At 37.9% G+C, this 16178-nt stretch overlaps 1 protein-coding gene and 1 non-coding gene across 2 annotated transcripts; both read left to right on the top strand.

Annotated features, from left to right (window-relative positions):
- Positions 1-973: 973 nt before the first annotated feature.
- Positions 974-1045, top strand: TRNAG-UCC (transfer RNA glycine (anticodon UCC)). Its single transcript has one exon. It is a non-coding gene; the product is annotated as a tRNA-Gly (tRNA).
- A 2228-nt stretch (positions 1046-3273) lies between these two features.
- LOC143862344 (calcium-dependent protein kinase 1-like) lies at positions 3274-12096 on the top strand. Its single transcript, XM_077373372.1, has 8 exons — positions 3274-4036; positions 5789-5932; positions 6032-6184; positions 7379-7494; positions 7621-7788; positions 8303-8430; positions 8537-8636; positions 11824-12096. The coding sequence occupies exons 1-8, from the start codon at positions 3352-3354 to the stop codon at positions 11905-11907; spliced, it is 1578 nt and encodes a 525-aa protein (XP_077229487.1). The 5' UTR covers positions 3274-3351; the 3' UTR covers positions 11908-12096.
- Positions 12097-16178: the final 4082 nt, after the last annotated feature.

Below are 16178 nucleotides of genomic sequence, written 5' to 3'. Positions count from 1 at the left end.
ATATGGGTGATAAGACATCTAACGGATGGTGACCAGGTCAGAAGAATCCAATCTGAAAATGGACTACCACTTTCTCCTCGCTGAACATTACAGCCTTTCTTTTCAAGACGGCATGGCATGCACACATTTTAGAGAGGGGAAGGCTGTATGGTGGGCCTAGCAGGTGAATGGTTTTTATCATCGAATAAGTGGGCCCATCATTTCATACTAGTGTGGTGAGGGATTGAGACTAGGTAAATACGGCGTATTTATCTTTTTATGAAAGAATTCTCATTGCTTAGCATTGAACCCTAACCTAAATTTAAACTTCTCTCTGTTTGTTTTGGATGTTTAGAACCGTTTGTGAGCTCCAGACTGATTATTGGACACAAAAATAGGGGCAGCGATAAATTGACCCCTAACATCTTAAATCGACCCCATATCTCTCCCTCTCTAAGCACTTCCCTACATGGGGGTCAATTTAAGATATACGGGTCCGATTTATCACTGCCCAAAAATAAATGTGAATTTAAAAAAATCTTGACTGAGACAGATGGATTGGATCCCCTGACACTCCTAATTTCCACCCACTTTTTGAACACTTTTTTGGGAAATGACATATTCCCCCTCCTCTAACGGATAAAATCCACCCCTCGGAATGTTATTGGTTAATTTTAAAAGGCCAAGAAAAACAGTAAAGGAGGGTGAATTTATTATCCTCGAGCAGTGAACCATTCTCACAGAAACCATTAAACGGGGGATTTTATCCGTTTAAGCCCCCTTCTTCTGTTTATTGTTTCCAAAAAAGAGTGAGTGAAAATGTTGGAAAATGGGTGTAAATATCAGTTCCTGTATAAAACAGAAAGTGCAACTGCTAACAACTCCAAAGGTGAACCATTCACTGTAAGTGGCAATGGACCATAAAAAGTAGCTATGATTCCCATTTGATAAGAGTCTTTTGATTAAAAAAATAAATTAACACATCAACAACAAAGCGTTTGTAGTCCAACGGTTAGGATAATTGCCTTCCAAGCAATAGACCCGGGTTCGACTCCCGGCAAACGCATTACAATCATTTTTTTTTGTTAGTTTTGAAAACAGGATGATCCTTCAGCTCCTGATCCATCAAGGAGTTATAGAGGATTAGATAAAAAAAAAGACAACCTCTCATTTCTCTTATTTTCTTCTCTCCAAGCTTCTTATTATTTTTCTTCTTTTTTGCTTTATTTCCTTTTGTGATTTTGATGTCTGAAATTATGGTTTGATTATTTGTGGTTACTGATGATTCATTGTTTGAGTGGTTGTGGAGCTCAAGCTCACCTTTTCTGACTCTCCTCAGATTTCACAATTTCTTCATCCTTATCACGTAGTTTGGACAATTGGGCTCGATATGCCCCATTAATCAATTCTCTGACTCAAGACTGATTTTGAGTCCAATACTTAAAATCCAAAACAAACAGGGCCTTATGGACTGACTGTTCTTCCTTCAGTTCAAAAGATAGGAAGTTTGCTTTTTTCCTCTTTTTGTTGGGTTTTACTTCATCTTATATCAGTGTTTAGGTGTTTCATATTCGTGTTCTTCTCGGCATTTTAGACTATTTACATAGTTCTCAACCTGGATCATAGCATTATTAAACATGGTTTTTTTCAATAGAATAATCTAGGTACTTTGGCTCTTTTCTCAGAGTTGGATTTGACTACATGTGGACCTTGGGCAGGCAATTGGAGATGTGGTCCGCTTTTCTTTTTTTCTTTATGACGTAGGATGTCCCCACCCCCTTCGGGAGTAGGACTAGTCCCTACGGATACACGAAATGACCCACTCACTGCGTGTATCAGGTAAATGTGGACCTCTTAATTAGAAGTTAAACCCAACTTTTACGTTTTCTGCCAATATTTTTCAAACCTGCCCTTATTTGGTGTTGGATCTATGGAAAAGAAAATTATGAAAAATGATATTTTTCAAGTAAACTAGGGGTGTGTCAAAACCTTGAGAGGCAATGAGAAGCGTATAAAAAAGAGGTATGACTGTAGCAGGTTAGGGTGAAAGGATCAACGTAGATTAGGGTTACAAGTAATTTTTCTTCTTCTGTTGAATGGTAGGAGTTATAAGTAGTTAACGAAGACTTTATAGTTTATTAGAATTATAAGTTTTAGGAATTTACAGTTTTATGAGCTCGAGGTTTGCTCTTTCAGATTTGATGTTTAATCTTTTGAAAACACACACAAATTTATTTAAAACTAAAGTTGAGTTTTTTAAGTTTAAATACACTCTATCTTCTAAATGCATTCATTTGGCATTACCAAGAGAGAACAATACTCTTTTAAAAAAATAATTAAATAGAAGTGCACTCTTAATTAAGAGCTCTTTTATAAAGGGGTTTTTGCAGAAGAAGTCTTCCACCTTGCTTCTTTGCAAAAAGTGTCTTCTAGTTTTGCAATTTGCAAATAAAATCATCATATTTGAGGAAATTTTGCAAATCAGATCGTGCCATAACGGTGTGTGACAAGTGAAAATTACCTTGTGAAAAGATAAAAAACCCGCGACAATCACATCAAAGCATGCGTAAAATAGTGTTCCCAACCCTACGCATAGGCTCGTGCGGTTATCATGGGGCCTACCCTATCAAAACATGAAGTAAAATGGTGGACCTTACCCGATACAAGTGTCTGAGATGAGTTGGTGGGACCTGGCCTATAAAAAATACTACATCAAAACATGAAGTATAAATGGTGGACCCCACCTATAAACATGCGCTTGAATGGATATTGTGAGACCTACGAGGTAAAATTATGGGTTTATTAAGTTGAGTTGGTGGGACTTACCCTGTCAAAACATCAAAAGGTACCCATCCCAGCAAAACATAAGGTGTAAAATAGTGGGCCCCACCGTAATACACGGGCTCGGGGGGAGAACATGGGACCTAGGGTAAAATGGTGGGCTCTACTTGATGCATGAGTTTGAGTTGAGTTGGTGGGATCCACTCTATCAAAATTAACACTAAGCATTACGGGCATTTTGGTCTTTGTATATGGTAACGTTTGTCTTTTTATGAGTAAAATAAAATAAAAAATCTACATGTGTATTTGTAAATTGTCAAACGAGAAGAGTGTTTTTGAAAATAAATGCAAAGTAGAAGACTTCTTTTGCAAAAGAGGCCGTTTCCCCTTATTAGATTTGAGAGGCGAGAAGGGATGAAATAGTTAATTAGGTATGTTGGTATGGTTATTTTAGTAATTTTGACACGTTGTAGGAACTAGGAAGTTTCTCTAACCCATCTCTACCTCGCTGACTTTTGTCCCAACGCTGCCTGTACCCCAAAGATAGAAAGAAAAAGACTCCGTCTAGAGAGAGAGAGAGTGAGAGAGAGAATGGGAAATCGGAACGCAGTAGCAGCCAAAGATGATCACTTCCCAACAAGAACAGAACCCGCCCCTGAAGGAGGAAGAGGAGGAGGCGCACAACGCACCCCAACCCAAACCCCTCCACCCACTCACAATGCTACTAACGTGCGCTCCTCTAAACCTACGCCCTCCCTCTCCGGCATCGGCCGCGTTCTCGGCCGTCCGATGGAAGATGTACGGTCCACCTACATCTTCGATCGAGAGCTCGGCCGTGGTCAATTCGGTGTGACCTATCTATGCACTCACAAAGAGACAAAACAAGTTTTCGCCTGCAAATCGATCGCGACTCGGAAACTGGTGAATCGTGATGACGTGGAGGATGTACGGAGGGAGGTTCAGATCATGCACCACTTGACTGGTCACAGGAATATTGTTGAGTTAAAGGGGGCTTATGAGGATAGGCATTCTGTTAATTTAGTTATGGAGCTTTGTGCTGGGGGTGAGCTCTTTGATCGGATTATTGCTAAGGGACATTACTCGGAACGGGCCGCGGCCTCGCTCTGCCGGGAGATTGTCACGATCGTGCATAATTGTCACTCTATGGGGGTTTTTCATCGTGATCTGAAGCCGGAGAATTTTCTTTTTTTGCATTCGGGTGAGGATTCGCCCTTGAAGGCCACAGATTTTGGACTATCAGTCTTCTTCAAACCAGGTAATTCCCCCCCTTTTTTTTCTTCTTCTGAATTCGATTATCAGTTATAGAACAAATGAAGTTTCGTTGAGGAATTTTGTTGAGCAGTTGGGGTGCAGTTTTGAAGTACACAGATTGTCATGAACTTTTGAAAATAAAAATTATGAGAATATCTGAAGATTACTTTCTCTTATGTGGATCTGCGAAAAATATCAGTTGGAAATCAGGAAGAGAAAATTAGTTGTGATCTGATACATAATATTGCTATGCGATGCGATTGAGAATGATTGGAAATTCTCAGTGGATCCGTCACTAAGCTTTGAAGCATTTACATATCTTTTCTTGGTTAGATAGAATGGGGGGCAGATATAGGCATTGGGGCGGAGAAAGGTGCTGGAGATTGCTAGAAGGGTGTCTTTTATATGTTCTTAAGGGCTGGGATGGATTTAATGGCCTTCTACAAGAGACTTTTTTTGGCACTCGTGAATTTTTTTCATTGAATATTAGATTACCAAATGGTGAGAGAGAGATATAGAGAGAGTGGGAGAGGGAGAGAATTGAGAGGGCTTGACCATAGAGGGCAACCTTGAATTTTTAAGCCACTTATAACCCTCTTCTCAATCATGCCCTCTATAGTCTCTCACTCTCTCCTCCTCCCACCCTCGTTGCCCCTCCCATAACTTGATAAGCTTATATATTTAATGGGAATTTTTTTCATCGGTGCCAAGCATGGCCTAAGCGTAGGACCTTGGGAAGAGTCGTCTTTACTCAAATTAGAACCTTCTAGAACTTAAATTCTGGTATAAGGTCATAACGAAATTGATGTAACTCCATTGCAAGAATAATGATAGCCAGGAAATACACAAAAGGCTACTATGCATAAATGATGAAACTGACCTTTTCTGCCATGATTTTGAAATTTCTCTTTGACTTGCTTTATTTGATTCAAACTATTTATTTGATCTTCCCAAACTTTTTGTCTAGCAAGTTCCACCATAAGCCATCCACGGATGAATGAAGAAAACCGTGCATGGATGAGTCACTTCTTCATTGCTTGCTGCATAATCTTTATTGGCTACAATAAACCTTTATTTGGCATTAATGACGCATTTTTAGGACATTCTCAATGCAAAAGGCCCCCATCTCAATGCTTGCAAAAGCCTTGCCTCGGCTCTTGACATTAAATATTAACTTCAGTTATGTTCATCATGGCCAAAGTTTATCAATTGGCAGTGGTGGTGGTCGATCAATGATCAGAGAACCAGAAGTATGTGGATCTTGTGCCATTATGTTGTAACCTTCATCATTTGCAACATATCTTCTATTGCTATATTTATGTCTCAAATTCTGTCCCATTTATATTCATATGGCTCCCTACTATTACAATACGTCTGAAGCTCATGATAGGTTCTTTTCGTAATATGAAGGTTGCATAGCTTCTGCGTTTGGGTAAAACTCTTGTATTCGGATTAGGGTTGGGATATTATATAAGGTCTTGGCTTAGATTTTAGAGTTTAGACTTTATCTTGTACTTCACATATAGGGGAGGGGATGCTCTTAGGTCACCTTCACCCATGGATGTATTCAAATAACGTTATGAACCACATAAATCTCGTCTTCTCAATTGTTTTTTGGTTTGATTTATCCGTTAATTTGTGTTTCCATCAAACAGTAGATCAATGTTTTTTCCATCTAAAATTGTCTCTTATTGATTAAGACAAGTTATAAACATCTGTGAGACTGCTATATCTACAAACTGGAATTTTGGTGCAGGTGAAGTGTTTAGAGATCTTGTCGGAAGCGCATATTATGTGGCTCCTGAAGTGTTGCGACGTCATTATGGAGCAGAGGCCGATATTTGGAGCGCTGGAGTTATACTTTATATTCTTCTTAGTGGTGTCCCTCCTTTCTGGGCAGGTGTGTATTTGATCCAAACAGACAAATGCAATACATTTTCTCTATAGAGGCCTTGGCAATTTTGATCCTGTTGTTGGTTCACTTCCCTTTTTCATGCAGAGAATGAGCAGGGTATATTTGATGCTGTTTTGCGTGGGCATATCGATTTCGTGTCCGACCCATGGCCTTCCATATCCAGTGCTGCGAAAGAACTAGTAAAGAAGATGTTAAGGCCAGATCCTAAAGAACGACTTTCAGCTGTTGAAATTCTTAGTAAGCTTCTAGCCTGGAAAACCAAAGCCGCATGAACACATAAGCTAGGTTCTAAGGCAGAACACACACACACACACACACACACACATAATTCTTAGCATGCTTCTAGCCTAGAAAACCAAAGCCACATGAACACATAAGATTGGTTCAAGGCAGAACACACACACACACACACACACACACCTATCATGTGCATGCATGTACATAACACTAGTGACACATGTTAAAATATAAAAGATTAAATATTGCCTTCTCCAACAGCTTACGCTTTTGGAGTAATTGGTTGTTTCACATGGTATTCCTGAGTTCAAACCTCCTTTATAATAAAAATCCACATGTAATGGTCAAACCCAAAAAGAGGTGCCACATGTGCCACGTGTAGGCCACCCCTAGAAAGAGGGGCCACAAGTGAGGGGGAGTGTTAAAGTATAAAAGATTAAATAACGCCTGCTCCAACTGCTTAAGCTTTTGGAGTAATTGGTTGTTTCTCAACACAAAATTATGGGTTCCCACTTGGTAATTGGTATAGGAGGAGACCTTTATTTTGTCATGCTATGTGAACTGGACGACAAAGGTGATGGGGTTAGACATGGATTTGGGATGGGCAGAGCAACTTCAAGCCACATGATACACCACCACACCCATAGAAACTTGTAAGTTGCAACATTGGCTTATAGATGCCATTCATGTTGAGAATAAGTTGGAATTTACAATTGAGGAAAGGGTTGGTTCTCTGCAGGATATTATCCTCCATCTTTTTCAAAAGTGAGAAAGACGGAACTGTCCTCGCATTGAATGGTTCCCTCCCTTGTATTGATCATAGGTCCCATCAGTCCAATGAACACAGCTCTTTATCATTTATGGCTTAGTCATATGTAGCATAGAGAATAGTAGTTTTCTGCTTTGTGTGTGTGTGTGTGTGAGAGAGAGAGATTATCTTCTTAATGGCAACTTGTTGTGTTTGTTCATTCATGTGATACAAGAGCTTGCATGTTCTCATTTTTTCCTTGCAATTTTTTTTAACTGAAAAGCAAATGGTTACCATGCATTGCTATTGCATGTGTTTTTGTCTAAATTTTCACCTGATAAAGACTCGGCAATCCTTCCAGACTTTCCACTTGGATTATGATCTAAGTTTCTCCATAATTTTCTATGAATCTATCACCTCTCAGTTTGACAATAGAAACAATGCAGATCATCCATGGGTCAGAGAAGACGGGGAGGCATCTGATAAACCAATTGATATTACAGTCTTAACTAGAATGAAGCATTTCAGGGCGATGAACAAGCTTAAAAAAGTAGCACTGAGGGTGAGCAGCTGCTTACATGCTGTCTTTTTTTCATGCAAGGTTTCCATCATTGGAACCTAATTGCGTAATTGCAGAAATCATTGGAAACTAATTACGTAATTGCCCATCTTGGTTTTTCCTACTCAGGTAATTGCAGAAAACCTTTCCGAGGAAGAAATCATGGGCTTGAAAGAGATGTTCAAATCTATGGACACAGATAACAGTGGAACAATCACTTTTGAGGAACTGAAAGCTGGTCTACCAAAACTGGGTAGTAAGCTTTCTGAAACTGAAGTTAGGCAGTTTATGGAAGCGGTATGATTTTTATTTTTATTTTTAAGATTCAGTAAAGGTTTCTTTTGCTTTTAGTATCATTTCTTATACCTTCGAATGTATCTCCGCATTCAGATCACCAAAATAATTACTCAGAAAATGATAGTATCTTTTGTGTTTTTCTATCTCTAACAAGGAAAACATTCTATTATACCTCTATATGGCAACTAGGATCATTGCATTTGTTTGTTTGTTTTGAATGATAGGATCATTGCAACATTGTTTTAGACAAAATAATTTTGATAACTTTTAGTGCAATTCCTATCTAACTACTCTTCAAGAGTGACAAAAAACTTGCAAAATGGAATATTATAAATCAATGGAAGTTTCTAATTTCGTAAAAGGCTGTGTTTTTCTTACCGCTAAATATGTAATTGAGTGCTCAATTTGTATGACTTGGTGTCTTATAAGCTGCTTGCCTCTTTAAGGCTGCCTTTTAGTTTGGGGCTTGGTTTCATTGTTTTATTAAACTATCACTATGCTTGCCTTTTTTCAGGCCGATGTGGATGGAAATGGGACCATTGATTATATCGAATTTATAACAGCCACAATGCACATGAATAGAGTGGAAAAAGAAGAGCACTTGTATAAAGCTTTTGAATATTTTGACAAGGACAAAAGCGGGTATTCTTCCCTTCATTCAAGAATTTGAAGTCATCAGTAAATCATTCTCTACTCATAAGATTTATTGTTAAGCATTTTAGGATTACTTCATTTTTTCCTTCTCTAGGTACATCACAATGGAGGAATTGGAGCAAGCCCTCAAGCATTATAACATGGGAGACGAGAAAACGATTAAAGAGATCATTGCAGAAGTGGACACAGATCGCGTATGTTTGTTGCTTTCACAATTTTTGTTTTCTTTTTCAAAATTGAATGTTAGGTTAAAAGGATTTTGTTCTTGTTTTCTAAGATTCCTTCGTATTTCCCCAAGCGTCATACCCATGTTTCCTCCAAATCAAAATTTAAAACTTGAAACTCAAATTAGAATCGATGATGAGAGCGTGGTTCAGAGTTTAAAAACTTAAAGAAAGGAGTTTAAAAACTTAAAGAAAGGAGTTCGTTCATATTTAGTGAGATTCCTTCATATTGTCACAGCCATTTTTTGCTCCAAATTAAAGTTAAAAGTTTGACATCTTGGAATCAATGATGAGAGCTTGGTTCAGAGTTGACTCCTCGTGTACTTTATGCAGTTTTACTTGATAAGAGTTTTTTTTAAGTTTAAAAAGCTTATGTTGCAGTCTGATTTTTGAGTACTTGATTGAGCCTAATAGTCTGAGTTTCTTCTGGATTTAAAATGATCAAGTCACTTTCACTAGACTTGTGTCTTAATATTGTCTTTATGTTTTTCCCACCACATTCAAGTTTTTAAACTCTCCTCCAAATTGATGGCAGTGCCCTGTATTATATTCCAATGTTTACATAGTTTTGAGAGTTGCATTTTGCATTTATAGAATCTCAAAATGATAGAAGAATACAAAACCATAACATGTTTTGGTAATGTTGCTAATAACAAAAAATGCTTTTCAATGAATAGGAAACCTACTTAATCATTTTCAAAAAAAAGGAATCCTACTTTAAACAAAACACCTAAAGATAGAGACAAATTAATCTAGAATAATCCTTATCTAAATAAGGCTAGTGTAATCCAAATCTAATTGTGATGAGATATACAATATCTCGTTTATAATAATCTATACTGTTTTCCTAATACCAGTCAATTCTGAAAACTATGAGGGCAGTTTTCTAGAACTTTATTTTTGAAAGATAACAAAATTTATTAAATGCAGCAGATTGCAGCAACGGGACAAGATGCCCATCGAGTGTTAAAACTTTTAAAGTCCAAGTCTGAGACAGGGACTACGCCGACCTGTCACACTACCAACCTACTCCAATATTGGCCCAGAAAATGATATAATCTCCTTATCTACCCCCTATTCTGCCAAGCTGTTAAACAATCATGAACGTTTACTGACCTTTTCATATGATTGAAGGATGGCCAAATAATTGTGCACAGTTCAAGGATCCCCCGATCTAACATTGGCTAACTTCCAAGACCCAGGAGATTTGTGCATATCCCACATTAGGTCATTAGAAGAATCACCTTCCTCAATTAGAGGACCTGTCTCGGATCATGCAAACTATCTCAAACCCCACAATAGAGCTGGCACCTCTGCTTCACTAGAGTCGTAAACTTCGACTGGAGCTGAAGAAGGACTTGGATAGTGACTCCATTTTGATCTAACATTGGCTAACTTCCAAGACCCAGGAGATTTGTGCATATCCCACATTAGGTCATTAGAAGAATCACCTTCCTCAATTAGAGGACCTGTCTCGGATCATGCAAACTATCTCAAACCCCACAATAGAGCTGGCACCTCTGCTTCACTAGAGTCGTAAACTTCGACTGGAGCTGAAGAAGGACTTGGATAGTGACTCCATTTTGATCTCTAAAAAAGCCACCAATTCCTGCTCAACCCTGATTACCTTTAGCGCTCCCACCTTTAGCGCCCCCATCAAAGTTAAATTTCAGCCACCCTGCAAGAGGAGGGGTCCACCTTGGAGCTGAAATATTTTTGAGTTACTTTTTCAAAGACCACCTCGGATCATGTAATAGGGAGAAAACAAGTGTTGCTCCTTTACCAAGAGATGAGATCATCCTTTATTGTCGATATAATTCTTCCTTTCCGCTTAGATTTATCTTCAAAGATCCTAGCATTCCTTTCTCTCCTAATATGCCAGATAATAGCAAAGGGGACTGGTTTCCAAAGGGAACAACCCGTTTTTGTACTGAAGGAGGGGCCGCCGCTCCAATGTAGTATCATCTATTTATTGGAGCTGTGAAAAACCCACACGATCTGATAAAAGCTTGGAAAAATATTGTACAATCAAACTCTTTACCTGCTCTTTCTCCGCCACCAACTCATCGTCATCTGCCAAACAATTGATCAAATTGATTCTCCACCTTCCACTGGCCATCCTATGGAAATTTTGCTCCCTTCTTTAGACCAGATAGGACAAGACTTCTGGCGCCAACTAATTTCCTCCATGGTTAGAATCTCCTCATATTCGAGTTTAAGGGCCATCCTTTCTTTCCTCTCTTTCACCATCTTGTGTTTTCTGGAACTTGTAGTAATGATCATTTGCAAGATTGTCCTCTTTCTTTGGTTTTCTCACTACATAGTTAGAATCTCCTCATATTCGAGTTTAAGGGCGAGCCTTTCTTTCCTCTCTTTCACCATCTTGTGTTTTCTGGAACTTGTAGAAATGATCATTTGCAAGATTGTCCTCTTTCTTTGGTTTTCTCGACTACATTCGAGTTCTTAAGCACCCTCCAAATTGATCGTAGTATTTGTTGCCTCTTTTGAGCAATTATTTTGGTACATGACAGATTATAATGCTTCTTAATGTTCCAAGTACTGTTTGATGTGTTATTTTGAGGAAACACATCTGCTTCCTCAACCTGATGTTCCTACTCGTTTCTGAAAAATTAGAGTTGGGCAGTTTCAAGAATCGGTATAAATGGTCATTTGCAAGATTCTTCTTCTTCTTCTTCTTTTTTTTTTTGGTGAAGGTGGCCATGGTTTTACTATTTTTCTTTTAATCGCTAGAATTATAAGACAAGAAAAACTCTTTTAACTTTCTTTATTTTTGTAATTTTCAAGCCATAAATACTCTAAATTTCATTCCTGAGATGGGAATATACACAAAAGCTTAGATATGCCATATAAGGGTCTGGATTTCTGTTATCATTTCGTTAAAATACCATTTATATGCTATGTGACTTAGCGACATGCATTTCAGACAGCCTAGAATGCCGGCATCTGTCCCTTCAGTTGTATGATTGCATTGGAAATGCGTTCTTATAGAAACATATCTTGTTGGATAAAGCTGTATATTTACCCTGTCCAAAGTAACACAGAACAAAAGAAAAAATAAACTAAGGTTTTGTCTTAACAAGTAATGTACATCCATTTTTTGTTGAAATATTGAGTGCCCTCTACATGATCATTGCAGGATGGAAGAATTAATTATGAGGAGTTTGTAGCCATGATGAGGAAAGGAAATCCAGAGATGGTTCCAAACACACGGCGTAAGTAACTGTTAAGAGCACTGGGAGGAAGTATGATCAAATACAAACTGTAATTTCTGATTTAGCAAGTCATATGCTGTTTTTAGCCATTTTGGTTCCAGAAGGACCATAATTTATGCATTTTGCAGCTTCCCATAATCTCCCTTTTAATTGTTCGAAAGAAATATTTATGCATTATAATATATCATTGTGTGGAACCCATGAGCTCAACTTTGCAATTCTTTGGGGGGCATGACCTCCAGAGCTAAGTTTGAACCACATTGCTTGATTGCTTTAGTAGAAGCCATTATAGAACTGAAGATGAAGTTGAAATGAATCTTCTCATTCTGGGAAGTGACTGATCTCACATAGGATTGTTAGTCTAAAACTGATTATTGGAGTCAAAATCCAAAAAGCACTACAACTATTTTGATCGAGGTGTTTTTGGGTTCCCTTTACTTTTATTTATACTTGATGCTTGTATCCCAAGTTCGAGGTGTGAGGATTGAGAGCCTGTTTGGATACCTCTAAAACGAGGCTCTGTTTTCACATGCAATTTTCAGTTGATTCTAAGTGTAGATTGTCAAAATTGTCTCATTGTCTGCTCGGTTATGAAGTAAATGTATGAGACAGAATCTGCTACGAGGTGGCTTTTCTCTCCTCAAAAAGTGAGCCTAATAAGTTTAAGGAAACCACTTCTAAAACGGGATTTTGTTTGGAAGATAAAGACGACAGTGGAATTATTGGCCGGTTCCCGTGTTTTTTAATTTGGTCGCGATTCAAGCTTCTTGCGTACGGGTTTCGTCTTTACTTTCCAAGCCAAATCCCGTTTTGCTAGCAGGTTTAACAGAACACTGATTTAGCAAAAGCCAAGGGTTTTTTTCCCCGTTACAATCCGACCTTGAAATGATGCAGCATGTGGAGAACATCTTCCTAGCAGTGCTAAAAAGAGGCATGTGAATTTTGTTATGAAAAGGCAAATACTGTACTTTTTGATACGCTGCAATAGGGAGGGCTGTAAGCTGGGAATAAACCTCCGGCCTCTTGCTTGAAGAACAAAGCCTTGAGATGTTATAGTTAGTGGCTTCAAAAGAGATTTTAATGTACACATAATATTAAGCAATGGTTTGGTAACTATGGAAAAAATATTAGTTGGGACAGTTGTGAGAGATGGGCAGAGGTGGAGAGACTTGAGAGGGTGTGAGGGAGGAGAGAAAGAAAAAAGCCTTTGAAAAAACAGAAAAAGGGAAATTTCCCCAATTTGATCCTCAGCCACTCAAAATTGAACCCACTAACATTCCATGGAATAATTTTGCATGGATGCCAAACTTGCCTGAAAATGATAAAGGGGATCTACAACCGGGACGCACTCTTTGGAGGGATGATATTAGGGCGACCCAAAAATCAATGAGATTATCTATATGTTTAATGGGAAACTTTAGTGGTCATTTAAAACCTTGCAAATTACATTTTTCCCATTGCAATTAATTACATTAAATTTTCCTAAGATATTAAATACCGTATAAGTGTATATATCTTTAGGCTACTGATATTCGTACTAACATTGTTTTTATAGTTGGACTATCTCACCTTGTTTTACATGGTTTAACCCACTGTCAAAGGCTATTAAAAAATAAAATTCCCATCAAGCTCTCATTCAGCCAATCATAAACGGTAATTATCAAAACATGGTCGTGTGTATATCTGACTATTGGAAGAACAAGAGGAGGAAAATGGGGAAGGATTGACAAAGGATCCTGATAACGACCAGAATATCAATACTTGTATTAGTAGTGATAGTGATCGAGCAGAAAGAGGGGGCTTTGATACGCAACAGTTGGATTTTCATCGGGAGACAGATATTAATATCCTATACATTTAAAAGGAAAAATTGGGTGGCTTTGAAGATTATTTAAAACCTTACAAATTTAAATGTACTATGAAATGACTTATAAATGTAAATATTGGCACTACCATGTTTTGATAATGGGCAGAACTCTTGCGTTTTATCATTTAAGCCGATGTCAAAAGCTATTACAATTCTACCATTCCAATATCAGTGGCCTTTATCTATACTTTATATAATTGGAAAACATGAGTGGCCCCCAAGGTTATCTCAATCTTTATAAAACTCCAACAAAATTTGTGAAAACATCTAGTCCTTAATACAATGGAATACATACAGAATAAATGTGCAAATCCACATTAAAGATCAGAAAGAATATCATATATTTTCAGGAAAATCCTTCATGCTCTAACCAACCCAAGCAGAATGCAGGAATTTCATAGACTTGTCGCTAGGGGTGTGTCAATGGGCCGGAATAGATCATGGGTTAGGCAAAATAAATGAATAGTCTGAATCCGGTTCAGATTGAAAGCTAAAATTTGGATCCAATTAGCATGTGAATCCATCCCCTTGACACCCCTAATTGTGTAATGAAAATGCCATGAATGTAGTCTCATGCAAAACTATATTACACATGCAACTGTACCAGTTTGTAGGACCAGGGCAGTGACTATATGCTCCTGTACACTTTAGATCATCACAGCACTAAATCTTTTGCTGCAATTAACATACTTTCGAATCGGATAAATATAATATAGACACATTTGTCAGTGACAGTATCAGAAAAATTTTGTTGAGCAATTTTGTTCTCTTTGGACCTAAGGACAAATTTCAGAACAGTTAAGGTTGTTCGAGAGCATCATGAAATTAAGTGATAAAAGTTGTAGTGCAACAGAGACCAATATCCTATGCAGGGCTTGTGCATGTCGGTTATGATTACCTAAATGAGATGCGAAAGCATAGTCACATGTACCATGGAAATATACACTTGGTTTATGTTAAGGCTCAAGGACAACCATTTTTAGGTTTTAAATGAAGAGCATCAGAAAATATAGAAATATATCAAAATAAATATAAGTACAAAATCCGATATAGATCAGGCCTACTATTGTATCCATTATCTTCCTATCCATTCTTACTTGCATCTTCTGTTCTTGCTTAAGAACTTCTTAGTCTCTTAAGATCATAATGAATTCCATTAGGCCACGTTTGGATACCAACAAGATTTAGACTTCGATTTAGTTGATATTTTGAACCGGATCAGATACTTAGATTTCCAAATCAGCTACAACAGTGCAAAAAATTCTGATTTTCAAATCTGTTCTGCGAGACATTATTTGGAAATCAATATTTGTGGCAACTTCCTTCATCATCGCTGCTTCTCGACGTTGCTCCGGCAGCAGCTATACATGTCTCTCTCTCTCTCTCTCTCTCTCTCTCTCTCTCTCTCTCTCTCTCTTCAAAACATGATCGTGAAGATGATTGATGTGTTTTGTATCCAAAACTCAAATCCAAATCAAAATACAAATGCATGAGGTATCCAAATGGGCCCTTAGGTTTTTGTGAGTTCTAGCTTCTATGGATTAAAGAAAAATAAATTGAAAACCAAGATTCACAAGAGTACTGACATCATTTAGTTCTGTTAAGAACTAATAATTACGAGCTGTGTTTTTTTAACATTACCGTCTCCTAAATATTCTAGACTGATAGTTTTCTCAAGTTCAACCCTTCAGACCAAAACTCTCTCTCCCCATCCGACACTGTATTGGATGCCTCTTTGTAATAGAGCCCCTCATGATGTCTCTCCATGCAGTGATGCCTCTGAACCTGTAGTTATACTAAGAATACCAATCCCTTGCACGGACACCATATTTCCTGGTGATGGCGGCTCTCGAAAGGTAAGAATACCAATCCCTTGCACGGACACCATATTTCCTGGTGATGGCGGCTCTCGAAAGGTGGGATGACCCTCGCCAAACCTCCAAATCTGCTTACTCAACAACGCCCAATTCATCGCTTTTAGGTTCCTAATCCCCAAGCCCCTAGCTAACTTATTCAACAACTGCGCTCCGTATCTCATGTTATCCTTTACCTTTTTTCCAATAGTAATCCACTAAACACATACTGAACGTTCTCTTGCAGAAACAATTACTTTTATAGAACTTACATTTGGATTTCAAAAAATGTTATCATAAACTTATTTGGATTTTCAACTCACAGTCATTTCTTTTTGCTGATAAAAACTTACTTGAACTCAGATCCTTGAGTCTTACAACAAGCTACCATTAAAAAAATAGTCTTACAAGAAGCTCATTGGGAATCAGACAGTTAACCAGATATTAAAAGCCAAACTACTTTAACCTCAAGGCAAGACATGCATAGAAACACTCTTCACTGTTTCTTGCAGCTAGTCTACACCTGCAAAATCCTCCTTATATTTAATATAAGAATGCA

The sequence above is a fragment of the Tasmannia lanceolata genome, unplaced genomic scaffold (genome assembly GCF_043159265.1).
Source record: "Tasmannia lanceolata isolate RefF3 unplaced genomic scaffold, GAP_Taslan_0.1 ptg000037l, whole genome shotgun sequence".
In the NCBI taxonomy this organism is placed as follows: Eukaryota; Viridiplantae; Streptophyta; class Magnoliopsida; order Canellales; family Winteraceae; genus Tasmannia; species Tasmannia lanceolata.
This window is presented reverse-complemented; position numbering and strand designations above follow the sequence as displayed.

Coding starts and splice junctions, on each gene's coding strand:
- LOC143862344 (XM_077373372.1), top strand. CDS start 3,352: ATGGGAAATCGGAACGCAGTAGCAGCCAAAGATGATCACTTCCCAACA. Junction 4,037..5,788: donor ATCAGTCTTCTTCAAACCAG/GTAATTCCCCCC, acceptor ATTTTGGTGCAG/GTGAAGTGTTTAGAGATCTT. Junction 7,789..8,302: donor TTAGGCAGTTTATGGAAGCG/GTATGATTTTTA, acceptor GCCTTTTTTCAG/GCCGATGTGGATGGAAATGG.